Raw genomic sequence first — 26,834 nt, forward strand, 5'->3', positions numbered from 1 at the left:
AGAAAGATAAATGCATCCGCGACTTGTAAAGTTTTAACGAGGCCGAGCGCACATTTGTAGCCGGTATCACTTATTACAAGTTAAATCCGAGACCCTCTTATGTATTCGCCCGTAAAACATAAGCGCTCACGGTTTTGCCTTCTCTGCTGAGACTGTGCAGTTTTATTTTTAGAGAAGTGAAGTCTCTCTTGGATTTTTATTTTCATTTTTTTTTCCCCTTGCTTCCTCGAAGTTGGTTCGGTGTAAATTAAAACGTATGAAATTTCCCGCAATAAATTTCCCTGATTGCTTCCAATTAAAACTCGAAACCTCGCCTGCCTGCAAAAATTACCTCTATGGGAATAGGAGAAAAGAGCCAACGGAGGTGGGGATTTCACTCGGAAAATCACCTTAAAAATTTTCCTCTCCTTTTTAAAAAGAAATTTATTTTATGAGCCAAATTAAATCTATGCTGCCTTAAGCCCGCTTGTGCTTGCGTCAAAAACGCGTAAACATTTTCCACCGCCTTGCTTTCTCCCCGGAAAAAAATAATAATAATAAAAAGGAGCGGTTTTTCCACCTATTTTTATTTTCATGGCTTGCCTTTTCAAACTGCTGCTGCTGCTGCAACTAATGCACACCCGAACGCAAGTGGGAAATAATTTCCACTACCCGAGAAAGGATTAAATAGCCAGAGCTGCATTAAATGCTACTTCGGCGCCCCCTTACATGTCGCTCGCTCGATTCAGTCAATTATTTTGCTAACGAGTATAAGGTGTATATATCCAGGAGAAGGGTGGAGGAGCGGAGCCAGCAGGGGGGTGAGCTCGAAATTTTAATCCGCTATCCTTATTGGTGTGGAAGGAATTTTGTTAGAAATAAGATGCTAAAAAGGCCAACTAGTAGAATATAAAATATATTTATGTGTACTGGCGATTGTACAAGAAATTTCGACTTAAGGGAAAGATTTTTTTTTATGCTTGTTTCTGGATGAATTGCTGATTTTTAACACCGTTTTTCCTAACTATTAGGTTTAATTCGTTTCTTAAGAAGCTTAGATTTTATTTGATTGCAGTAGTTTCAAAGGCCTCTTTTTAGGAGTTTGGTATAAGTTTTTTTTTTTTTTTTTCTTTCTTTTATGTTTGTTTTCCCTAAAAATAATATTTTTATGTGAATGTGTATATTTTCAACGTCTCGCTTCAAAATAAAATTTTGTGACTTAGAAAATATTCTTTAAAGCATTTTAAAATAGGTTTTTAAAGTGAAAAAAGCATTTTAAAGTTTTAAAGTGAGATTTACTTATGTAGGTGAAACTGCTTGTTCTTTATCGTTGTCAGTCGCATTTAATCGTCTTTCTCGTCATTGAAAAATAAAGATTTTAATTTGAAAATGTTTTATAAATTTTGGGTTTTCAATTAATTAATTTGTTTGTATAATTCTGTCTAATAATTCATTTATAAACAAACTTCTGTAACTTTATCTTTCTGAATTTTAAGAAGTTTCATTTTTGATGCAAATTAACGTTTTATTTAACGCTATAATATACACATTATAATATATAAATGTACACATTTACACTAATTTATTAATCATTTTAGTTCTTCCATAAATGCATTGCAGTGCTTACAATTGTCACTTGTTTGAAAATTTTAATTTTATATTGGATGTCTGTTCCATTTGCTAAAGGTTTGCATTTGCATGGATACGATTCCTATATATTTTAAAAATCATTAATAATATTGTTCTAAAAATGAAACAAACAAAGGGCTTGTTTATTGGTTCAGTGATAATCATTAAAAAAAGTTAATTTTCTGTTACTTTTACGCTTTCGAGTCCATTGTTTTCTTAGTATGCGTACAACTGTGTTTCATTAGTTTCACATTGTAATGCACTGTGTTTGTAAAAGAGTTTTCTATGCAATCGCTGTAAATACGCAAAGTAAAAAGCAAAAGGGAATTTTTTTATGCGTAAGAACCTAATCTTAAATTTTCAAGTGTTTATTAAATTTCTTAGTCATTGCGAAGCACTACACGAACAAGACCACAAAATTATTTCAATGTTTCACTGATTTTTTTAGTGAAGTGCAATAGAGAAATGAAAGTATTTTATGCGTTCCATTTTTGGAGATTTTATTTATTTAAGCATATAATTTATCATTTCTTTGCTAAATAATTCAATCCATTATGAATAAGCAATATTTCGCCAAAAAAAAAAATTATATTCCGTTGCTGTTAATTTTGCAATTACCAAGAAAATTTTAGATAAGCGCATTATTGATATTTTTATAACTTTTATTGAATTACATTTCGACTGCTATTTAAAAATGAATTTTTTTTTTTTTTTTTTTTCATTCTTCTTGTACCTTTTATGCCAGTTTATCGTATTCAGAGGCATATAATGCGTTTTCTGAGTATAATCAAATTAAATTACTCTTTTTATTCGAGTCAAACGTTTTCCAAAAACATATCCGTTCGTGCTTCAGTAAAAAGGTCGGTCGCAGTCTCTGATGGATTAACTCTGTAAAGTTCAAAAGACGAATTCGCTTAAAAACGAAATCCATTTAGAAGAAACATCCGAATGAGAGATTAAGGCACACATGTACATCTGTTGTTAAATTTTCCGTTTAGGCGTTGCATGAATTGCATCGCACTTTATGGAATCGACACTTTTCTATACGACTTAAAATTCCATTCATAGTAAAGCATTACCTGTGTTCCATCGTCAAAGTATGTATATATACCGTCCCCCGATACAGGTTGAAGCGAAAGGATTAGGGCTGGAGTCTTCCCTTTAATGAAAATACTCGGCGTTCTCCGTTTTCTTTGAATCTATTACCTCTCACGGCTCGCGAATCGGCATTAGGTGTTTATACTCCTTTTCTCCTTTTAATTTTTTCCTCCTCCTTTTCTTTTCTTCTCCTTCTTGTTTTCTTCTACCTTCTTTCTTTAAACCAAGCGTGGAAATTGTTTTGCTCGAGGTTTAATGGGGAAGTGGAGAATTAGCGGGCAATGTAAATGGTTTTTTTCGACCGGTTGTTCGCCGGCTCGTTACACTGCTAAACCCCCGCCTTTACTTTTCTTTCTTTCTTTTTTTTTCCTTCCTCTTCTTATTTGCTTTGTGTCCTTTTCTTTCTTTTTTTTTATCTCTTTTATTCAGTTTAATTTTTTATTATTATTTCGTTTTTTTCCCCTTTTTTCCTGTCTCTTGGGAAAACAGGAGTCTTGTCCTATTCGGAACGAGGTGGTAAAATGGCCATTTCTGTGATTCCTGTTCATCCCCCCCCCCTTTCCAACGCTTGGTTGTGAAATAAATTTTACCATTCCAGTGCTTGTGATAGTATTTGGAAGCCTAGTTTAAATAGCAATGCGGATAGCTTTTTGTGGAACATTGGCACATGCTCATTGAGTGGAAATGGCTTTTCTTCGAGGTACAGGGTTAAAGGAAATACTTTAAAAATAAATAAATGCATCTACTTAAAGCTTAATTACATTCAAATTGCACGTATATTTTACAAGCTAATTTATTTCGCAAGCGCTTCTTGTTCAAATAGTTTTGAATTAAGTCACTATTAAATTATTAAAAAAAAAGAATCCATTTCTTTCATCTCTAGGTATAGAAATACTTTGTGAATAAATGAATTGTTGCTTTTTAAATAAACTTCATATTCCAAAGAACTGTCTTTATTAAATAATTTACAAGAATCCAAAGATGATAGTCGTTGACTCTTTAAATCAATATGTATAAAAAAATTCATCAAATATTATTATAAGTTCTTATCCTTTTTTTTTTTTTTTCTTGTATGAAAACGGGATTGTAAAGGGCTGCTGCTGCGATTCCTTTATATTCCTTTTTTTAATGCGATTGCGAAAAATTTTTCACCATTTCGATGGTGCTATTTGGGAATTCTATTTCATTCTTTTCTATCATGGTTGTATGTCTTTTGTATTTGTGATCTTATTACCTTGTACTTGTAAGGCGTGTTTGTAAACAACTTAAAAATTAGGCTTAAAAAGTAAAATGATAGAATAGAGAACGTTTCATGGATTCATACACTGTATTATTTGGACTGGTCTTGGATTGCTGCAACTTTTTTGTTAAAGTTTTTATTTAAAAAATGCATTACAAATAATGGGGTTTAAACAGCAAGCTTTATTACATACATGTTAAATGCGTACCGACAGGTTAATTTTTTCTTTAAGTCCTTCTTGTTCTGTTAATTATGAATTATATGTCGAAGGAAGGTTTTATAAATCAAAATTGAACTGTATTTAAACTTACCCAAAATTATTCTGCTGTGATGCCAAATTTTGGCTTTTAAAATAACAAGCCTTATTAAGTATTTTCCTGTTAATATAAATTATGAGTTAAGTTGAAAAATCTATTATGCGTAAAAGGTTTTCTGATATTATAGAAATTTCTGTTTGATTGTCGTATACAGATTTTGGATTTAAAGTTTAAAAAATTGCCTGGTGAATTCTAAATCTAAATTCAATAGTCTGGTGAATTCTAATTCTAAATCTATTTCTAGGAGAAAAAGGCGGAATTTCAGCAAACAGGCGACAGAAATCCTCAACGAATACTTTTATTCCCACCTCAGCAATCCTTATCCTAGTGAAGAAGCAAAAGAAGAGTTGGCCAGGAAGTGTGGCATTACAGTATCTCAGGTAATTTTTTTTATTAAAATTAAGTTTCCTATCTTTTATACTCCTTCTTTATGTTGGTGTTAATGAATGTAGATATATTGCAAATTTGTTATTTTGACAGAAGCCCATTTTTATTGTTTGTTTTCTCTAAAATCGGACCTCATGTGTTAATAGAGGATGTTTAAAATCTAATAAAAGAAATACTTTGAATCAAATTTCAATTTCATGCAATAAATTAGTATTTGTAATGGCAAGAATTCAATATGTTTCTTTGATCATATATATCCACAAAGTAAGAGTATCTGTTTCAGGTTATTGAAAATATGATACAATGCAATAAATCCCGTTTGCTTATCTACAATTATTAAAATGCTGTAACTTTCCAATTACAGATTGTTAATGTATATATAGCATTTCATATTTGAACGAATATTTCAAAAATAGCGGAATTTTCTAAAAATCGATTTATGAAGTAAGATTTATATGTTAGTCTTTACATGTATAGTGATAATGTTTTATAATTAATTTCTTTCTAGAGAAATACCATTTTTGAAGAAAGTGTCGCAGAATGTGATTCTTCAACAATAAATATTTGTCTTCTGTAATTTCTTCATTCCTTCTTGAAATTCCCGTGGGAAATTCTTATAAAAACTCAATGTTTCAAAAAATGTCGATATAATGTAGGGTGCAACTTTTGAAGTATTTTAAAATTTGGAATAAACATTAGGTTTCAAGAAAAAGCTTTGATAATTTAGTTGCTAGTGATTGCGGCAATTTTATAACTTTAATTCCCCCCCCCCCCGTTTTGAGGATTGGAACGTTTCTAACTAATTTTTCCCTTTTCTCTTTAGGTGTCAAATTGGTTCGGTAATAAAAGGATAAGGTACAAGAAAAATATCGGTAAAGCTCAAGAAGAAGCCAACCTGTATGCTGCTAAAAAAGCAGGTTAGTTTAACAATTTTGAAAATTTTTTGAAATAATTTATGTAAAATCCGTCGTATCATAAACCTTCTGAATACTTCCAAGTTTTTAAATACCAAGTCCTGCTTTTTCCCTCTTTTTTTAAATTTTTTTTTATTTATTTATTTTGCATTATGAAACATACCTTTATCAGTTGCAGATAATAATATAATTAACCTTTAATTTTTTCGTATTTTATTTTCCTGTACCGAGAATGCTTCATTTTTATTCGGTTGCTAATATTTAAATTGCGATTTTTATTTTTCAATTAACATTTAATATTCCTTATTTTTTTTTATTAAATTCGGAAATAAATTTATTAAAATCTCTGGCTTACACAGCGATATTTTTTAAAGTCTTTACATCAAAATTATTTATTATTTCTTCTTCAAATGAATCATTTTTGATAAATATTTTTATTATGAGCAGAATGTAACGAAAAGAAAGAAACACGGTTTATTTAACCATTGTGAATTTTATTTCAAATACCGATTCGTCAATTTTTTAAATAAATATCAGAGATTTCAAAACTGATTTTAGATTATATATCACGTTTTTAAAACTTTTCACTTAATGTTTGATGCTTGTTATTTTAACACTTTAATCATAATCCAAAATGATGCAATTAATTACTAAGATTCATTTAAAATTGTTGCCTGATATCAAAGTGGAAATTCGAAGTCCAGTCGAGTAGGATAGCAGAAATAAATAATGAAGAATAAATCGTTTGATACCAACCTACCATGGCAAGAAATAGAACGAGAAACAGATCCGAACTCTTCCTCTTTCGAAGGCAAGCCCCATCCCCAACACTAATCACCCGGTCTCCACGGCAACACGGGGATGGTGGCCCCGGACCGTGTCTGCTCGGCCCTGATAAAGGGATGGAAAGGGGGAGAGACCCAGATTAGCCCTCTCCATCCCGTAGCCGCTTATCTCGGCCCAACGTCTGTTCGACGGGCAAACAGCCCAAACTGTCCCCGGGTGCCCATTGCTTTTCGGCGGCACGCTCGCTCTCTCTGCCTCGCTCGCTCGCGATAAGGGGCGAAGGGGCCCCCCGCCGCATTTACATTCGGGGGTCCTGCTTTATGGGACAGTTAAATGGGGCTTTTCTCCGACTTCCATTCGGATTTCTGATAATAAGGCGGAGGATTTTTCCGTTTCTTCTTTTGCAGAAGCTTCTTTCTCGCACCTCCTCACTCCAGTAAATATTCGCCTTTTGTTTGAATTAGCTGACACTGTCTTTTCGCCAAGAGTAGGGCTCCGCTCTATTTATGCGCGTCGTTTTTTTTTATGGGGACAGAGTTATGCGCCGGGAAGTTTGTGTGAGTGCGAAAGATGAGAAATGTATTTGGGATGTATATATCGGATGGGCTTAAATTCATTATTACGGTAATGTTTAAGATTCCCACGTTATCCATGATGCCATTGAAATCTTAGGAAGAAATACTAAAATGAAATAAAATTGGGATTATGATGTCTTCCATTTCGTATAATCATGAATTATTACTGTCCTCGTCAAGTAATTAATAAATCTGTTGAAAAACTAAAAACTCCGTAAGTTTTATTTTATTTCTGCTTCTAATGATTTTCATGTTTAAATTAAATATGCAGGCAGATATGCGCATAATCATCACAAATATATTTTCATTTTAACTTAAATAGCTGTAGAGGAAATTTTCAAATAAATACTCTATTTTTATAAATTAATATAGTTGTGTAGTATAAATTTTATGCTTCTTCTCTTGGCTTCCAAAGATTTCAACATTTGTTAATAATAAGCTAAGAGAATTTAAGACTTTAAAGTAAGTTTCAATTATTTTTTTTTCTGAATAAATTTAAATGATAAAATACTGTAATTTGCAGAAAATAACTTTATTGCAGTGCTAAATCAAACATAATAATTCTCATAATAATTTTCTTGTAGAGTTCTTTGAGTCCCTGCTTAAAGTACAATATCTCATTCATTGGGGGAAGAATAAATAAATATTTTTAATTAGGGATTCTTAGATACTTTAAAACGCAACAAACATTAGTTGTTTGAGTTGATTTTAAACTCATTTCGATGTTCATACGCAAGTAGAATCTTTTTAAACGCGTTCACTTATTCTCATTCCTTCATTATTAAGCACAGACACGATTGTGTAATGCCGCTAATAATTTTCTTTCTGAACAGAATTATCAAAGATTCTCTTTCTCCCTCCTTCCTCCAACTTGCAAGAGATCCTCCCACATGTCTCCCCAATTCAGTTCCCAAGATAATCTGAAACTCCTACACCCGTTAAAAATCAAACGTTTTTTCTCACCCACCACAAGTGCGACGAACCACTCGTGGTTTGTGCCCCGAGGACGCCTGCAGAAAAGAGGCAAAGAAAGAAAACTGAAGAATTGTTTGAGTTTGTAGGTATCCTCGGTGCCTGGACAAATGTTTGTGCAAGCAGACGCCGAAGTGCGTCTTGTGTGTGCATAGCTGCTGATGGCTATTGCTTTCTTCCAGGGTGCTGCTTTTATTGGCTTTTCTTCTTTTGGTGGAAAGAGGGCGTTTATATTGTTTTGTTTGCTGTCTATCTTACGGCTCCAGCTTTTCCCGATTTTCTGCTCCTCCTTCCTTTTTTTTTTTTGCCACGGGAAAAATATCAGGCCTCTACTCTGTTTGTTCCACCAGGCGTGGTTTGATGTTGGCGAGATTGGCTTCCTCCTGTGGATTTGTACTGCCAGCCCTTTTCTTTCTTTTTTTTCCCCCGTCCTTCTTGAAAAGGCTCGGAATTGAGGATCCTTGCTTTGGGTAAACTTTTCGGTGGAGATAATTAGTCGTGTCAATCTTCCACTGAGGACTTTTTAAAAGAAAGATCTTTTGATTTGTTTCAAGCTGAAAGGATCGTTTAGTAGGATGGTAGCAAGAGGGATTATTGTCGACTGCATGAGGGTGAAGAGGTAGAGTTGTCGTTGATTCTCGGAAATATTATTAGCAAATGAAGTTGCTCACTCTATGTGTGTGTGTTTGTTAGTTACTTCTTTTAATTCTTGTTTACTCAACGGAATTTATTAAAAAGGTTAAATGTTTTTGTTTGACAAAGATTAGCTAATGCGTATTTTTGCTACACGGATAATTAAAGTTTGCGCAGTTGGGAGCTTGCAATGGGTCGATAAATTTTTCGCACTTCATTTTTTTATTTTGTTGTTAACATTTAAAGATTAAATAAATTTAATAAGGAAATTCCAAATTCAGCAAAATATAAAAATTAGTATTATTTAATCTTTGCGTGAATTAAATTTCTGTGAACAAATACTTTTACTAAAATAGTGTGCTAATATAATTTTTTTTTTCGCTTTGATAGTGCATTCTGTATCTTATTTATTCTAGATATTCACTGTATCATTTTTTTTTTTTTAATAAAAGCTTATTTTGGCATTACGTTTGTTTTTCATGAAACTTTGAAATTCTTTTTGTGTCTTTGATATCTTTTAATGAAAAAGTTCTGAAGTTGTCACTATTTTATCTAATTCCATTTATTTTTATTATCAACGATTTTTTTTAATCAATCCGCTTTATGTATCATTTTGCCGGAAACTGAAACATAACCCTTTCTATTTAGTTTTCTGAACTGAGATATGATTTTTTTTAACTTACTGATTTACTATTTTAGTTTATAGAAAATTTTCCTTTTTTTAATGTCCTGTTGCCCGGGTTATCTCTAATGTTTCCTAGTGCCAGGAAAATATATAACCATCCATCCTTCCTTTCGGTTATAAGAAGGAACGAAAAGGAGAGAGAAAAAAAAAGAAGGGAAAAAAAAACCGCGCTCGTTATTTCCTTTTTCTAAAGCGATGTTTATAGGAGGAACCACAAGTCAGACGTTATTATCAGGAAAAGCCGGTCCCTAACTAGGAAGAAATCCAGGAAACTGGCTAACTCTCCTCCCATAGGTTCTCATCTTCAGGCTCGCTTGGAAGGGCCTGGAATGTTTCCGTTCTTCTCCATAGCGCCCACTATTTCCTTCCTTTTCCCAAACTTATTTTCCTCCGTGCCCATCTTCCGCTTTCCAGGCGGATCAGCAAAATCTTTTTCGCCACCTCGTCCCTTTTTCTTTGCTGCCGCCCTATTATCTTGCCCTGTATCCGGCCGGCCTTATGGGAAGGCCAAGAATTCGCTTGCCATCCCCGTGTCTCTCATTTTTTTCTTGCGTGCCACCACCTTCACTTGCATGCTATGGCTGGAAGATTTATAAGTATTTAGGTAAAGGATTTATTGTTTTTAAACAAAGAAGGTCGAAAATTGCTATTAAGTACCTCCTGAATAGGCGCTTCCTATCCGAGATTGTTTCCTTTCATTGAGATTTCGAGTTGCCTCTTCCTTGTGAAAATGGATATTTTTTTTTCAGGTCTCACTTTTTTTAATACAAATTAAATCTTAATTTTTTTAAAAATTGAATAGATATATCAGTTCAGAATAGATATATCAGTTTTTCTTGGATTATTTTTCATCTCTCAAACAAATAATTTTTTCAGATGATCGTTACATTTTTTTTTTTTTTAACTTCACCATATTGATTGATTAAACTTGCTTCACCTCTAAATTTCGAATTTCAAAGACAAATTAAATCAAATATTTGAAGTTATTTGACTGATTTTTATATATTTATTTAGTTGGCCTTCTGTATAAGCAAAGTGCTGTTGATTTCGATTGTTGATGAGGGCACCTAATATCATCTAGTTATATTTCAATATTATGCTAAATAATTGGAAATAATGAATTTTACTAATGTATAGAACAAATCTAAAACAGTATAAAAATAATTTAACTTATTATCAATAACTATGCATCATTATCTGATCTGTTTATTCGTTAAGAATTTTTTTAAAGTTTCCTCTACGTTCTAGAGGTCATGTAACCCAACTTTCCTTATTAATTTGAGAACACCACCTGCTTGCAGTGTCCTTGGAGAGTGCTTTAATCTCTTCGGCAGTTAATTGACGAATCCATCCCCTTTCCACTCTGCGAATACGTGTCGAGTGATACTTTAAAATCTCGAATTCATAACTGCCGGTGCGGAAAGAAATCACCTTTCGCAATTTGACGGCGACCCGCAAATGTTTCCCAGCGACCTCACTATCCCTAAAACTAGGTGCTAGTATCCAATTTGCGAACCCCCTTCTCCGCTTACTGTGGAGTGGAAAGAGGGAGGCTACGTGACTCTGCCATGGAGACGGCAACTATTCGAGGCTCTCTCTCTCTTGCACTTCGACACCAATTATTAATACTACGTGTTTTCGACTCGGCCTCTCTGGTGATATCTCTTTAATTACACCTTGTTAGGATTTTCTGATTATTTTTTCACCCTTCTCTCCTTTAAGATCGCTTCCAGTTTCCTTATTCGTATATTTAATCTCTTAGCCTCTTAGAGAACAGCTTTTGCTTTTATTAGAAAAGTTATTGTTAAGGTTTTTCTTTCTTTCCGGCTGGCTCTTTTTATCAGCGCGCGTAAAATGCGCTCGAGTTCTGCATTCCTCGTTAAAAAGCTCTCCAATTTTAATTGGTGCACGGGGAAGACGATGAGCTGCTACAGGGGGAAAAAATGTTTTCGACGTTCCACCTCTCAGTGATTTTGACGACGTAAATTGTGTCGTATAATGTCTAGGTGGAGTGCAATTTAAGTGCCGTTTTAAGTGAGCCTTTCCATTCACCTACTGAAAGTACTTAGGACGACGATGCTAATTAAATCTTAAGTTTCTTTCGAATTTAATTTCGAGTTGATTTCGTCTCAAACTCCAAATAGTCTGGCGAAAAGAAGAAAACTAATGCTTTCGTTAATTCTCTTTTACTTTTCTGCTGTTTTTGTGCTTCAAACACTTTTTCGGAATTCCTATGTAATTTAACGCTACAAATCCTCCTTTTCATTCTTTACTTTTTTTTTTCTGGAAAATTCGATGTGATTCAACATTATCGTATTTATGAGTTAAATGAGATCTAAGCCGGGAATTTGTACTCTGCTATCCAAGTGTGTGAAGCTATTTTCATCAAAAGGGCATGTTTTAACCAGTCTTCTTATGAATGGAAAATGGTTGCAATGAATAAATGAACTTCAGCTTGTTGATCTGTCATTCAATATCGGGAACTTGTCATATTTCAAAATTATTTCATTAATTTTTCAAACAGTAAAATTAAAATTTATGAAGAATTAGCTTTCGATATATTTTCATTGTGTCTATATTTGTTGGTGTCGAGTAGTGTCTTTTAAATGTGAATTTTTGCTGAAGATCACTTCGTGTTGTGACTGCCTTTTTGAGATCTTATTAAATTGTTTTCCTGTATTAAGTTATCATCTTGACATCTTGATAAGGACACCACTTGTAGTTTAGACAAACAATTAATTAATTTTCAATCTATTTAATATGATTAGAGCTGATATAGATTGATATTCTGGATGAAATGAGTGAGTTGCTCTTTACGCTTGCGTTTTATTACGCATTAAGTCGAATAAGAAGTGCAGATTACTATTCTTTCCGTACATATTAATAGCATAACCAACTAACACATGGTTCGTTATGCATACCTAGCCCAGCAATTACGATATTGTACGGGTATTACTAAAAATATCATTTTATCATCACTTAAAATATCAATCATTAAATATATTTCAATAGTCATCGTTTAACTCTAAATTGGAGTGCTAATTTCAACGCAGGAAATCAAATTATGTTTTTATTTTTATTGGCACATTTGTAGGAAATCATTAAAACTTTAATAAAATTGAATTACTTTACTTTTTATTTCAAACGAATATTTATGTTTTCAATTCAGATGTTCTTAAACTCATAAGCAGCAGCGAGCCCCTCTTCGCAATGCAAAATTGTCCACTAATGCTGACAGGCCATTGACTCTATTCTGCATCCTGGGCATTCAGTTCTTCTCAGCCTCACCTGGGCTAAAAGCGTTTCTGCTCTTTGCTCTGAATAAAGGAAGCGTTATGTTCCTTCCTTATCCAGACAGGCAGGCGCAGGAATGGTGTTTCCTGATGGAACCAGCGAAGCGAGGGCTGTTTTGCGCCCTTTAGTGGCCCTATCGACCACCGCGGACCACGGTCAGTCGGATGCTTCTGCTTAGGGTTGCAACTGCCTTCGCTGAAAGCGAGTGTCGATATTTCTTCGCGCCTCAGGAGCCACCGCCAATGCATCCCCTATTATACAGAAACAGCGATAAAACAAACGCGATGAAGGTTAATGGTAATGGAATGACTGAGAAATGCATTTAATTTCCTGCTTTTGTTTTCAGTTCCGATTGCTTGACACCGAATTGAATGCTTTCATCTATTGTACTAATGTGGTTGATGCGCAGTGAAATGTTAGTTTCTATTCGCGGTTTTCGACTGGGAAGTTTTTAATTAAAAATGTATATTAGCATTATTGAAGCGATCATTACTTAGTATATTTTCAAAGTATTGAATATTGATAACTGTTGAACTTCAAATGTTTTATTAAAGCTATCTTTTGAAGGAAAAATTTATTTAGCTTTTATTTTTAACATTTGAAAATTTGTTTCTTTATTTTTCCATGGTCTTTAAAACTTTCATTTAATGAATTATCTTTTTAATGAACTATAACGAAGATATGATATTTATTTATAATTTGGCAATTTCTTACCAACATATAAATTTCGTCATAAGCAGTTCTGATTATTTTGTTTTTAATATAAATAAAGATCATACATTATTCATCCTTTTAAAAATTTAATAAGTTGTGCACTTAATAGGAAACAAAGCAAGTTAAAATGAACTAAAATTGATATTTTTTTTTTAATGTTTATATACTTACTGAAAAATATATTCAAGAAGAGAATTTAAGTAATTCTTTTAGATTGAAAAGTATACCATATTTTCAAAACCTCTCTTTCTTTCAAAATTTTATTTTCTCTTAATAATATTACAAATTGGAATCAATATCAATATGTACATTTAATTCAAATGCTTAACTTTGTTTCGCGTATTGCTATTCATACAAATATTTTTTTTTCTGCAATCCATCATTTAATATTTCTAACACTCACTTTCCAGAATTCAAAATACAATCCTCTTCATCCTTCTCTTTAAAGTCAAGATCATCTCTAGCCATGTGAAGATATCATTAGATAGAGACAATTTCGATGCGAATCTAGTTTGCCCCCCCCCCAATCCCATCCCATTGTCTTGCCCTCTTTTCCTCCAGGCTGTAATAAAACGTTGCTGCCCGAGAAATTCAACATTATCAACCCTACCACCGCGAAATTCTCTCTCATCTGCAGCCGATACAAGTCAAAGATAATTACCCCTTGTTACTAGACAACGAGAAAGCATGCCATGGGGGGCGATAAAGAGGCCAGCATTAGCACCCACAGCGCTTGCATTCAACGCAGACCCCCCCCCCTTTTATCCATGCCATGGAAGGGGAGCAGGAAAGCCCTTGCGAAGGTGTTACGTGTGCGTATATGTATATATGCGATTTCTCCATCGAAGCGGATTTTGGTTTGGGAAGAGGGGTTCAGCAATAGAAGGGAAGGGAGGGATAGTGACGTCGCCATCATGTCGCCGGTCCGGTGGAATGCGTGTCCGTCCGTCCGAGATTCCAGCCCGTGATTACCCTGGCGAAGACCCCGCATGCCGATGCTGGCCAGGTCAGGGATGAGTGGCATGCCGGATTGTTGGCAGCGGTTGTCATGGTGACGGCATCCCTCTTCTCCCTCTTAGGATATACGAATACCCTTTTCATGCCTTGCTACTAGCTTTGTTAAATGAGCATCTGGTATAATATTAATATTATATACATTCACACACAAAAATCAAGAAAAAAATTTTAATAAAATGTTCTGACTCGAGCGTATTGATATTTTAAAGAACTCGATTATATGAAATATAGATTAATTTCTCATGAAACAGCCATAAAAATTATTAGCAATTTACATTATCTTCAAATTGGAAAATTTTTAATCTAATTTAACAATAAAGTTTTTTAAAATTATTTTAGCAACCTGATAAAGAATAAAGTTGATATAAAGTTCTCAACATGATTCGATTTCAATGTAAAAGAGTTTATCTTTACATGAACTTTTTATATCAAATCCCAATATATTTTTAAAACGCTTATCATTTAAGAAAAAAAAAATAGCATGTATTCATTTATTATTAATTTACGAATCTATTAAAAATGAGCAGTAACTGAAGTTCAGTTAAATATCTCTTTTTTTCTTATTTGTTGTTCCTTACATTTTATTTGTTGACAAATAGAGTTCCCATTTTGTAATTTTGATATACACTTTACATTCTATGTCATGGGAATCGCTCCCATCTAGTCTCATCACAATTTAAGTCAAAAATTCTCTTCATTTTTTTTCTTTTGAAGTTCATCTTTATCATGGGTTGGTGTTATTAAATAGAATGTCAAGTATAAAACGGATTTAAAAATCCCTCTTTTTTAAAGAAATGTACTATTTATTATATTTAAACTAAATTTTAAAATGTAAAAAAGCCATATCATCATGTTTCGTGTTTTTGATTTTATTTAAATTTCAGAAATATCATTATTTAAGTTTCAGAAAATGTGTCACCGTCAGATGGTAGGCTATAAAATGTATCTAAGCAAAAAAAAAAATAATAGTCCGCTTTGTCCGAGAACTTGTCAGACGTTTTCTTGACATGTACTGTTATGCACCTTCCGGCCATAATGATAGTCTTTACACAAAAGAATAGTCAACGGAATATACTCAAGACTTTTTTCAAAAGTTGATTCTAAACTTTTTGCATTCTTTTTTTTTTATTTGAGGCTCCAAATCATTCCATGCCTCACACAGAGGCAAACTTCTTGCACGGCAACTCCTGATTACCCAAAGGATCTAAAATAAAAGAACTGAATACATTTGGATCGCGCTTTCTCTTCACCTAGCTGAAGAAATAAAACAAAACAAAATACTTCTCAGAACTTCGCTAAATCTTCCAAACGAGAGGAACCCATTCCATCCCAACTTAAAAGAATTCCCGCCGAAGTTAGTTGTCAGGCAACGGGTACCTGATGCACCGAGGCCGAGGTGAATATATATCTTGTAAGCCCTTGGCGCGAAGACATATTGCCGCTGGAGGATCTATTGGCCTCCCTGGAAGGCAAAAGTTTGCGTTTTCCGTAATTTATCATATTTCCCTGGGAGGCATTAAGGGCTACCCTCTCCTAATCCGCCTTCTCCCGGCGAAGGGGGCCTTTGACAGGACTCTGACAGGAGGGGACCCCTAATTGAATGGCCACTTTTCCTGGCCAACCCCCTTTCGACCGCACTGCATATATATTCTTTAATAAATTTTTATCTTGTCCCGTTCTTTTTGCGTAGGACTTTTTTCCCTCTCCGCTCTCTCTCTCCGTCGCTCTGTCCATCCGCCTGTCTTCGTTCCCAAATGGATTTTCATCCCTTCCTGCCACTCCACCCCCCTGTCCAGCAGCAAATTGCAATGTGCACTCGGACGGCTGGGGTGGGGGTAGAAATAGGAATGAGAAACTCCTGCCCTGTAGCGTTGACAGCTAAGGGAGATTCGGTTACGATGGACGTTGCATATAGCGTCTTTTCTTCTTCCGAAACTACTCTCTGAATCTCTCTGGTGGTGTGGTAGTTTTTTTTTTTTTTTTCCCCTTCTTTGTCCGACACTTTCGTTCCCTCGCCACGTACACCTCTGTCACGTTAGAACGGAGTCGGAATTCGCTTGACAACCGTCCGCAAACCGTTCTCCGGGTAAAGGGAATTTTTTATTGCGTTCCAGGATGCTTGTTGTGTACGCGTCCTGCAATCCTGAAGATAACTTGAAGAAGAATACCCATGATCGACCTGTGACATTTTGAACCAGATTTTTTTTTTTTTTTTTTTTTTTTTTTTTCTTCTTTTCAGTCCTACCATTGTGAATGTTTCTTGTTTCTTGCAATATTCGAAAATTATTTGTAACATTAAATATCTTATAGGTATGACATAATAATTTGTCAAAAGAATCAAAATTTAGTTTTTATATCGTTTTCTTTAATTCTTTTCTTATCGTTAATTTTATTTTTTTAAAGATTTTTTTTTTTTTTTAAAGTTTATTTTTTTTTTAGTTTTCAAAATTTCAACAGAAAATGCTCCACCAAAGAATTATTATTGTTATTCATTTTGTGTGTGGTGGTGGTGGTGGGTAATTTTGTTTCTTAATCTACAGTTTTTCATCATGTTGTATGGAGTTAAATCTTTAAAAGCAATGCAAATTGGTGCTCACGTTAGCTCGATTACACCTGTTTCATTTTTTAAATCGAAAATATAACATTACCCGGGATAGAAGACGGAGCAAGCAGGCGATTATTAATTGGGGATTTCAATATATCTAATAAAATATTAACATCTCTTGTTATTTTGAGTTTCAAATATTTTTTTCAATTGTGATCATTGTATCAATAAATAATATACAAATTTTGCAGATTTGTATGGTTGAACAGTTATTGCCTCCGTACATACTAGTATGATAATAATAAATTCCATCATGTATATTATTTGACATGCATGTATGCATTTGATTTCATGTCAATTTTCTGCTGATAGAATTGGTGGGGAAAACCGTTTTTTTGCTACACACACACACACACTATATATATATATATAATATATTATTATTAAGAATTAATTAGCTATAAAAATTGAGCCTTTTTCCTCCTAACATAATTTTTATTTCTTTCTTTTTAATTTCCTTTCTCGGATTATGAGAAATAAGCTTTCTATTCTCAATGAATTCGAAACATCGTGTCCCAGTACTTATTTGATTAGTATCTTAATAACTAACTCGAAAAATCTGAGCATTCTTAATTATTAAATTTTTGTTTTATCAGAATGTTGCAGAAATTAATAAGATCAGTTCGTTATTTAGTCATGATTAATAGCTTTTAATATATTATTAGTATCCAATGTGGCAGTTTGTTTATCACTTAAAGAATTTTCAGTTATTTGTTTTGTTTTTTTTTACAATTTCCATAGTGTATTTTTGAAATAAATTTTTGTTTTAATGTGTTGGATTATATTCCCTTAGTGCACTATAGATTTCATATACCGTACATATATGCCTTATTATTTAACTTTCCGGCAATATAAATATACACCACTACGAATCCACAACATATTCATATTTTCAGAATTTATGTATAGAAAATCGTTGGATGGAACCTTTTTATGGAGTTCTGTATTAGCTTAATAAAATTTCCTTCCATACAAATGCATTACTTCTAGTTTGAAACGAGTTGTAAATTGAAAGACTAGATCTCAAATTTTGGAGAAAGACTCATCTCGCACGCAGTCTGCCGAATTTCAGAAATTTCTTTGAAAGCATGTAGGAACCTCAAAACAGACTCTTCATAGTAGAGAAAACGCGGTTTCGAAAATTTTCATTAAATTTATCACATCACACTTGGTAGAGAATGAATTTTCTCTCTCTCTCTCTCTCTCTCTCTCTCTCTCTCTTCTCTCCTAAAAAATGTAGTCCTGAAAAAGTTATGTGGTGTGAAAAGATCTCTTCCCTTCTTTCGTCCGTGCCGAAATATGAAAGGAATTGAAGAAAGAATTTCTTTTTACCCCATTCCTTTTATGTGGGATATATCCAGGTCTGACACTAAAGTTATTAAATTCCCCGTGAGAGAGCGGGACTTTTTCTGTATAAAATAGCTATTCCGTACCCAGCTGGATTTTTTTTTTCTTTCATCTTTTTCCTCATCCCTTATTTCTGTTATTTTTCATATTTCTTCACCCTGTTTTTCATAAGGTCCGTTGGAAATAGAATTCGCAACCGTGGCACGAAAAGTCAAAAATGTATAAATACACTCCTGTTATCCTTTTTTATTTTTTAATAGATTTTATGAAAACGGCGAGAAGAAGCCAACGCGAAAGCGACAAAGAAAATTAGCCTGTCAAAGATTCAAAATTCTCCAAATTTGAATTCTTAAATAAATCGATTGTTTTAAAATGAGTGACGTTTTTTTATCCAGAGTTTATATTCGGCATTGTTTTAATTTAAACAAGTTCATCTCCCACTTCCTCAGCCTTCACACTTAAAAGTCCCCCTTATCAAAAAGGAAGAAAAGTTTTCCTACCCCACGGCTGTTGTACCCGAAGCAAATTTTCTGATGACAGTTCTTGATGATTGGAACGAAAACCACTTCTTTTCGTTTTTCACTTCGGAATAGGAATAAATTATATTCAAAAACTTTCGAAGAGTTTCATTTTTTATTGGGAATCTATCTTTCCCTTTCTTCTTAATTTCTTTTATGAATCATTCGAAATCGGCCGTCTATTTTAAGTTTTCGAAAATTAAAAATTTCAAAGAACCCATCAGCAATAATTTTGAAAGCATTCTTAGGATGCCGCTTCAATTAGATATCTGATTGAATTCAGAATTTTTACCTTGCAGAATTTTCTAAATTTTTGGTATGAAATTCGGAATTAGGTATGCAGTTACTTTAGATATTGCGTTAAATTTATTTTATTGTTTCAGATTAAGAACCTGATAGTTGTTGAATTTATCTGCAATTTATTAACAAAAAAAATCACTATCTTTATTGTTTCATCGTTATTTTAAATTGGGCTACGTGTTATTCTCTCTTATTCGGTCACAAATAATAAACATTTTTTGAAAGTTACTAGGATGTATCGTTTGCACTCAAGCTTTAAAAAATGTATTAGGACTTTTAAGAAATGATTTATCTGATCATGCAAGTTTAAATAAATTGAAACAATGATATTAGGCTATTTCTTTTGGTAATTATTCAATCGAAAACCATCGCGATGAGCTCTTGCACTATTAGAACATTTTTGCTGTCGAAAGCACATGTGTATGTAATATTCTTGAAATCTATTTAAAAAAAACTGCACTGTAGAAGGGGGGAAGGGAAGAAATATCATACGTAAAATTTGTGTTGAATATACTATCACTACCATTACTTTATTCCAAAATAAATTGCCATGCATAATCTACTCCTGTCTTATTTATTAAAATTATTCAAGTTTATTAAATAATTGTTAGGGCTGTTTTCTCTTTCTTACACTTATAAACAAGTTTCATATAAAGGAAAAGCTTTTCATATTTTAAGATTGATTATATGTAAACGCATTTCAATATTGGTATATCGCATTACTTAGTTAAAGATTGGAAAACTCTAAAAAAAATATCCCTTATCATGAATTGTAGGAAAATATACCCAATTGATTTCAGCTTAAAACTATTTTCTTCTGTTTTTAATTTTATTTTGCTTTGTTGAATTATCTTTTTAGTTTCTGCGTTTTAAAAACCGCAGATAGGACTTTCTCTCTAGTGTGATCTGTGATTTGTTTTTGTTTCTTTTCTGTCCTTAGGAAGCCCGTGCCTGTCTTCCAGATCTGGTATGAAAATTCTTATATAATTATCTAACTAAAAGCCGAAATTGTAATGTACCTTATTAGCCCAAATAATAAACTCCTTTTAGAGCAATGCATGTCTTCTAAAGCTTGTCTTGTGTATTCCTCTATAGTTAGTTGGAAAATTATCGGATTAATTTGTGAATTTGAAAATATGAGCTATTTTTTATAGTGTTTCTAAAAGAAAATAGTATCCTATCTTTCGTTCATGGTTTGGATAGTTAAATTATACTTTATTCGATTTCTGCTGTGCTAGATGTAGTTACAATAAAAAAAAATAGCTATCTGGATTCCTTTTGTATAACTCAGCCTCAAAAAAAAATTCATTTCACTTAAAAAATATTGTCATATTAATTTCGATGAAATATGCCATGCTGTCTCGAAAAAAAAATTTTTTTTTTCTTTTAAAGAACAGTCTGCATTTAAATATATTATGGTATTAGCATCTATCCTTATAAAATAAGCACTCTTTTTTTACTATCAGTCTTGAAATCTAAATATTCTATCATTTAGTTACAGCTATTGCTCTTTTGTTTACAACATTGCCATTGTTTTATTGTACTTTTGTGCCCATTCTGAAAGTTAAAAACACTCACTATTATATTTCCGAAGGGAATTGTTGTTTTTTCTATTAAAGAAAATAAACGTCAAATCAAATAATTTCTCTTTTATATATATATATATATTCGATTCTCGCACTCTGTTTTATGTATTCGAAAATTTGCATCGTATTATAGATATCTTTAACATAACTGAAGTGAAATGCTGCCTCCCCCGCCTTTAAATAAATATCTGTTTCGAATGACGGTCATAAATCTGACGAACTGCATACTTACCGAAAACATAAAAGTTCTTCCACATACTTATCCATAACAATTGTAAATATTTTATCGGAGTCGAGCAAATCTGTTTAAATCGTGGTCTGTTTTTTGTCTGCCTTCGTAGGAACATGTTGAATCGGTTGGCTTTTAGAATAGATTCGAATTGGTCAGAAAAGGAATGGCTACCCTGTCTCGATAGTTTTCTGGAGTGGTCTACTGTATGGCTAAGCTTAAGTGCCTTTGCTCTTAACTCTGAACCAGAAAAATGGGTAACAAACTAAATAAACAGACGCATGCTTAGTCTCTTGCTTTCGCACACAATGACAAGGAGGGGGAGGGGCAGAGAAAAAACACGTCCATTTCGAAAATTGATTTTTCCCCCCTTTTGCATCTCTTTTGTTATTTTGCGATTTCCATTTCAACCACTTCTGCTCTACCCCCGCTAAAATATTTTTTTTTCTTTCTATCTGTATTCCTTTTTTTCCAGACTGGTTTCGGCACTTAGCTCTGATCACAATTTTTTTTGTATAAAGAAATAAATAAATATAAAAAGTGCCCTCCCTCTTCATTTAGAAAGGGCACTCTAAACGGCCCATTCACCCTACAAATGCTGTCCGAATAGGAGCCCGAGAATGGACCAAATGAAATGGGAAAATCGTTTAGAAGATGAAAACCTTCTTTTTCGGATAAATAAAAGAAAGAAATCTGTATCTTCATTCCTAAGATACGATGGAAATGAAGAAAAAGATGCGGCGTTCGCCCATGCCCTTGGTCTTCCTTCCAAAAGAAGAGAAGGAAGTCCACACTATTAGAAAAGAGCTTTTTCGCAAAGATTGTTAACGGCGTCTATACCACGGCATAAAAAGAAAGCCTTATGCACACACCACCCAAGCTCCCAACACAGAGCGCAGTCACATCGTAGCCCATACATATAAAATATCCTTTCCCGGCGAGCGGGGATAGCAGAAAGGAATGGGAAAAGATGTATCCGCGTAACTGCAATATCCAGAAAAGCCTTCCTCATCTTATGTGTCAGAGGTTTTGATGCATTAATGCTATTCCATTCCGTCGTGTCATCGCTAGACGAATAGCGAGACTTCGAGGCTCGAGCACACGAGCGCACACGCACAAAAGATCCTCCCCCCAGCCCCTCTTCCTTCTTCTATGTCCTCTTTTTTTTCCCCCATTCTTTCTCCTCAGTGCAGCTAGAGCGAATGGTTTGGGGAAGGATGGCAAAGAGCTTCAGCAAGGATGCCTCTTGATGCATCGTCTTGTTATGTAACAGCACGTCTCCGGCCGTGTTACGAATGTACACAGATATACATTCATGCATGCATAGATACATACCGTTAAAAGGGTGGGGGCCTTCCCCCTATCCCTCTCTTTCTGAGGCATTGAGAATTTACATGAATCCATTTTGCTGGCCACCCTTTTCGGCCGTTTGGATTTAGCATAACGGCGACCGTGGGACAGGGGTTTTCGTCCGCTGGGCACTTTGCGGGTGCTTCCAAGTCCTCTTCTTGCCTATTTTATGTGCGCCCTGAATTTTTTTTTTATCCATCGTGTTATTTATTTACTGTACTCCTCAATCTCTTAGCCCCAGTGTGTTATCTCCGACGAAACCATACATTGAAGCTATTCCCCAATTGACCGTTGTAGGAGGAACTTGTACCCGGGCTGGATATAGTGTAGATAAAAAGAAGAAGAAAAAAAACCCCAGTTTCATATAAATTCGGGTGTTGCCCATGATTTATTCGTGGTCGTGAATGCAGAGTGGAGGGTCCAGGTCATTGATGGATGCAATGGCCACTCTGTGTCGCCAGAAGACTTTAGTAGGGCTATTTGCTGCTATCAGCTGTTTGTCAAATGCTTCCCGACTCGTCGACATCTATGGGAAGCATGTTATAAAATATGTGGAATCCCTCGGCGTATTTAAATCCTTTCCTGCCGGTAGTGAACCCGATGTGCCTTGCATTTTCTAAGCTTTTGAGTGGCGCCATTTTCCGTTATTCCTGTTATTTATATGCCATTTGTATTTTACATAGTCTTATCTCAGTACTTTTTATAATACGAAATTTTGGTTTCATCTGAGTTATAAGTTTATATTTGTTTTGACCCAATAATCTCCAACTTTTTTTTTAAATATGTATAGCACTGCAAAGCTGTTCTATGAGAATTCTCAATTTCCGCCGTATATTTGGTACATCATAACGCAGAAAATATTTCATTTTAACTAATGATGAATGGTTTCTAACACAACAAAATACTGAGATTATATATTTCGCCAGTTTTGTTGCATTTCAATGTTTTATATATTATATCTCTTTAAAATGTGAAATGAAAAGTGTGTTTTTTTTACATATAATATTAAAATTTCGCTATTTTCTTGATTTGATAATGCAGCAGCGAAAGTACCAGAATACTTCGCTGATGTAAAAAAATTTTTATTTCACTAGTTATTGCCTTTAGAAAAATTTACTTGACAATTGTCTGTGAAACTAAATTGTTAATTATTTATAAATTTTGTATAAAATTTTCCTGATTTTTAGTTTTAAACAAAATATAAGCTGTTAAATGGAATTTTCTTTGCTTTTTTTGCTGCGTAAATGCCTTTGAAATGTTAAATTCAAAATGCATAACAACATTTAATTTTCAAAAGCTATGAATATATTGTGAAATTTTACTTTCAAGCATGAAATCATAAATTTATAAAATTCTATAACGAGTTAAATCAAATTCATTTCGTTGTGAGTTAAATCAAATACAAAAAGTGACCTGCTGTTATCTGAAACATTTTAATTTTCTAGAAATTTCAATTTTGTCGTATGACTTAAACAGAATTGTTTGTTTTTTTCTACTGGAAAAAATAATTGTCTATCTACTAGAATCTATATGCTAAACCAGGAAAAATTTATGAAGTAAAAGATACGAATCTTGGTAACAGCTGCGATATTTTTAAATGATGAAGGATTTATTATGAGAAGAATGCTTTCATTTGTTTCCAGAAAACTCTTAAACCAAACGAGCTCTGTGCTCTCGAAGTGAGTGCTGACGAATATACGAGGATTTAAATGCTTATTTCCTGCTCGAATCCGATTCTGAGTACTCGAGTTCCGCTTCTGGCCAGTGTACGGGTGCGATCGCTTTCGATACTAGGTCAAACTAATGAATTAATTCGTCTCCCTGGCATAACGGATATGGCGAAATGCATTAAATCAATCCGCTAATTGCAAAGCGACTTCGCCTGTAGAGGATTCTCTTGAAGACTCTGCAAGGACTGTTTGTGCTGTTTGTTCACTGCCTGCAATAAAACGGTGGAAACGGTGAGAAAAATTGCAGATGGTATTTATTTCCTGTATTCTTCGAAATTCTAATTGTCCGCTGCGTCGGACCAATTAATTCCTAATCTTCCAAAGAGACCTTTTGCTTCTTTTTTCCATGGTAAAAGGATTGTAAATCTTTCGGTTTCAGCTTGCGTCGTTTCCTGTTGGAAAACTATAAATATACCTTCGGAGTGACAGTTTTCGAGACTGTGGCGCTATAAATCTGGCAGCATCAACATGGTGTTCGTGAGCTCACTTGTGAGTAATAGGATATTTGATGATTGTTTATTGGGAATTTAATTGGCAGGAGAAGGAGTTTTTGTTTGTCCTGTTGAGTTCTAGAGGTCACGGAGTCGAACTGAGTTGTTGTTTTTTAGCTCTTGTCGAAGTTATCTGCTAATTTATCTGACCTCCCATTCTCATAAATAAGGGGACCTACTGTGTAAATACTGCTTGAAAAGAAACGAAATAAGCTTGATCCATTAGAAATATGTGTATTAATTGCTGGATTCTTACGAACTGCGGTTCTTGTAAAAACATGTTATTCATTGGAGGGAAGCTATCAATTCTATTTCGTTTATTAGTAAATGATAATAATGCTGCATTTTATATCAAGTTATTTTCGACGGAAATTTTCTAGCTGATTCTCCTAAGTTAACAAATCTGATTCATTAACAGCAAAACTTATATCATTTGATCTGCAATAAATAACAGCAGATTTTTTGCTTGGGTAAAAAAAAAAAAAATAATAATAATAATGACGTAAATGACTTGAAGAGTTATATTGAATTGTGAGATGCGATTTTGAACCGTTTCAATTTTTTATTTGATTTCTTAATATCTTTTATTAAAATTTTGAAGTGATTCATTTTATACAATTCAGTTTTAATTATTTATGATTAAGTTTAATATTTAGTGAATTTATCATTTATATATAGTAAATGTTAGACACTTCTATGTTTTTAAATAGTGAAATGTAAATAATATGTTTCCTTTTTTTTATGTTTTATGTATACATATATGACGGAAATCCATTATCATATTTCTTTTACTAAATTTCTAACAAATGTTTTGAAATGATGAAATCTTGAAAATTCATTTTCCCTCCCCAAATTCAAAATTTTAATTTCTTGTAAATTTGCAAAAGGACCGTGCAATTTTCTTCAAGGTTTAATGAGACTATTTTTTTTCTTTTCTTGCAGCCGGTTCCTCTCCTTACAACATGGTGCCAACCTCCCAAGGGCAGCAGCCTGGTCAAATGATCAGCCCTCCCCCTCCTGGTGCGCCCCAGGATTCTATGTACAACATGAGCTTGAACGGTGGGGACTCCTACCAGTCCATGGGGGCCAATGTACAGTCGCAGGTGAGTATATACTCCATCTTCTATTCGACATCACGATACTGAAATAACTGGAGTTTCAAACAATTTAAGATGATAAAACACAAAAAATTGCTAGTGGCCATTTCGTCCGTGAATGATGTAATATGTATTTACCTTACATTTATGTTGTTAATTATGGCACTTGTCATAGACAAGCCCGCTACGAAGTCAGCGATTTTAAACCGAGTTTGTGCAATAGTTTCTGAGGGTAAAGGCCCCTGAGCACCCGAGAGCAGAAATCTGACTTCTAGCTCATATGAAGATGACACTCACACACTAGCTTCCACAACACCTATTTACAGGGGGGGGGGGGGGGCTCTTTCACACACCTCACAGATAGAAACAGGGTAAAGAACAATCATCCTCGAATCCGGGACTCCCAGATCACGGGGAAGACATGCTACCCCTAGGCCAGGACGCCGGCAAATTGGAAATTAAAAAGTATATATACTACGAAATAAAAGTATTACATTTATAGTTATGTAAAGGCCACCATAAAATAAAATATTTTTATTGCTTAGAATGTTTGTTATTGAGATTTAATTTTAATCTGTACCCACTTTTTAGTATCTCTAGATGATAATGAACTATGCTTAATGATGCACTTTAACTTTTTGGGAGCTATCATCTAAAATTGTATTTAATTGTAAACATAGTAAATACTATAAATCCTTCGTTTAATGGGCTGACTAAGACGGGTAATTTGCCTGTAAAATTCGAAATGACTTAAATCGTGAATTACTTTTTAAACAGTATCTGAAATATAAAATATTATAAGTGATTTTTTAATGTTCATGTAAAATATTACTTGTGAAAACTCTTTTCACCCACCTGTTAGAAGATTTAAAAGACTTTAAAGGGAGACATTAAGGAAATCCGAAATATATTAAATCGATGATTAACTAATCTGGAAGAATTTGCAGAATAAGTTAGCCTACTCTTCAATGTTAGCAGTATATTTTTTTACGGATTTAACATTTGTATTTTTTGCACAGTATAAAATAAATAAAACATTTTTAAAATCCGTTTGAAGATATTAATAATGATCATTTACTTCTGCGAATATTACATTTTTTCATCCGCAAAGCCTAAGTTTCTTTAATGCAATTTGAATAGATATAGATAAAGAAATGAAAAAAATGTGTGAGAGAGAGGGAAAAAAAAGAAAAGGGTTTTACTAGCAGTAAAATAGATTGGAGAGGATGGAGGGCGGGATAAGTGTAGAAAAGGTTAAGTATGCTAACGTTAAAAATACTGGCGGCATTCAACTCAAAGGGGCTTGCAAGAAATGTAAAAATATGCAACTAGGCATATGCT

The 26,834-nt window shown here is 33.7% G+C and overlaps 1 protein-coding gene across 2 annotated transcripts in view; it reads left to right on the top strand.

Moving 5' to 3' along the window:
• The window catches only part of LOC129980579 (homeobox protein extradenticle-like), a 287,760-nt gene that overhangs the window by 254,349 nt on the left and 6,577 nt on the right, over positions 1 to 26,834 (top strand). The window contains exons 5-8 of one of the 2 annotated variants that reach the window (XM_056090954.1): positions 4,508 to 4,643; positions 5,474 to 5,567; positions 19,951 to 19,977; positions 25,339 to 25,499. In XM_056090954.1, coding sequence (XP_055946929.1) covers positions 4,508 to 4,643; positions 5,474 to 5,567; positions 19,951 to 19,977; positions 25,339 to 25,499 — 418 coding nt within the window. The remainder of the gene's footprint in view (positions 1 to 4,507; positions 4,644 to 5,473; positions 5,568 to 19,950; positions 19,978 to 25,338; positions 25,500 to 26,834) is intronic. The other variant, XM_056090955.1, reaches the window with a different exon arrangement.

The sequence above is a fragment of the Argiope bruennichi genome, chromosome 8 (genome assembly GCF_947563725.1).
Source record: "Argiope bruennichi chromosome 8, qqArgBrue1.1, whole genome shotgun sequence".
Classification (NCBI taxonomy): Eukaryota; Metazoa; Arthropoda; class Arachnida; order Araneae; family Araneidae; genus Argiope; species Argiope bruennichi.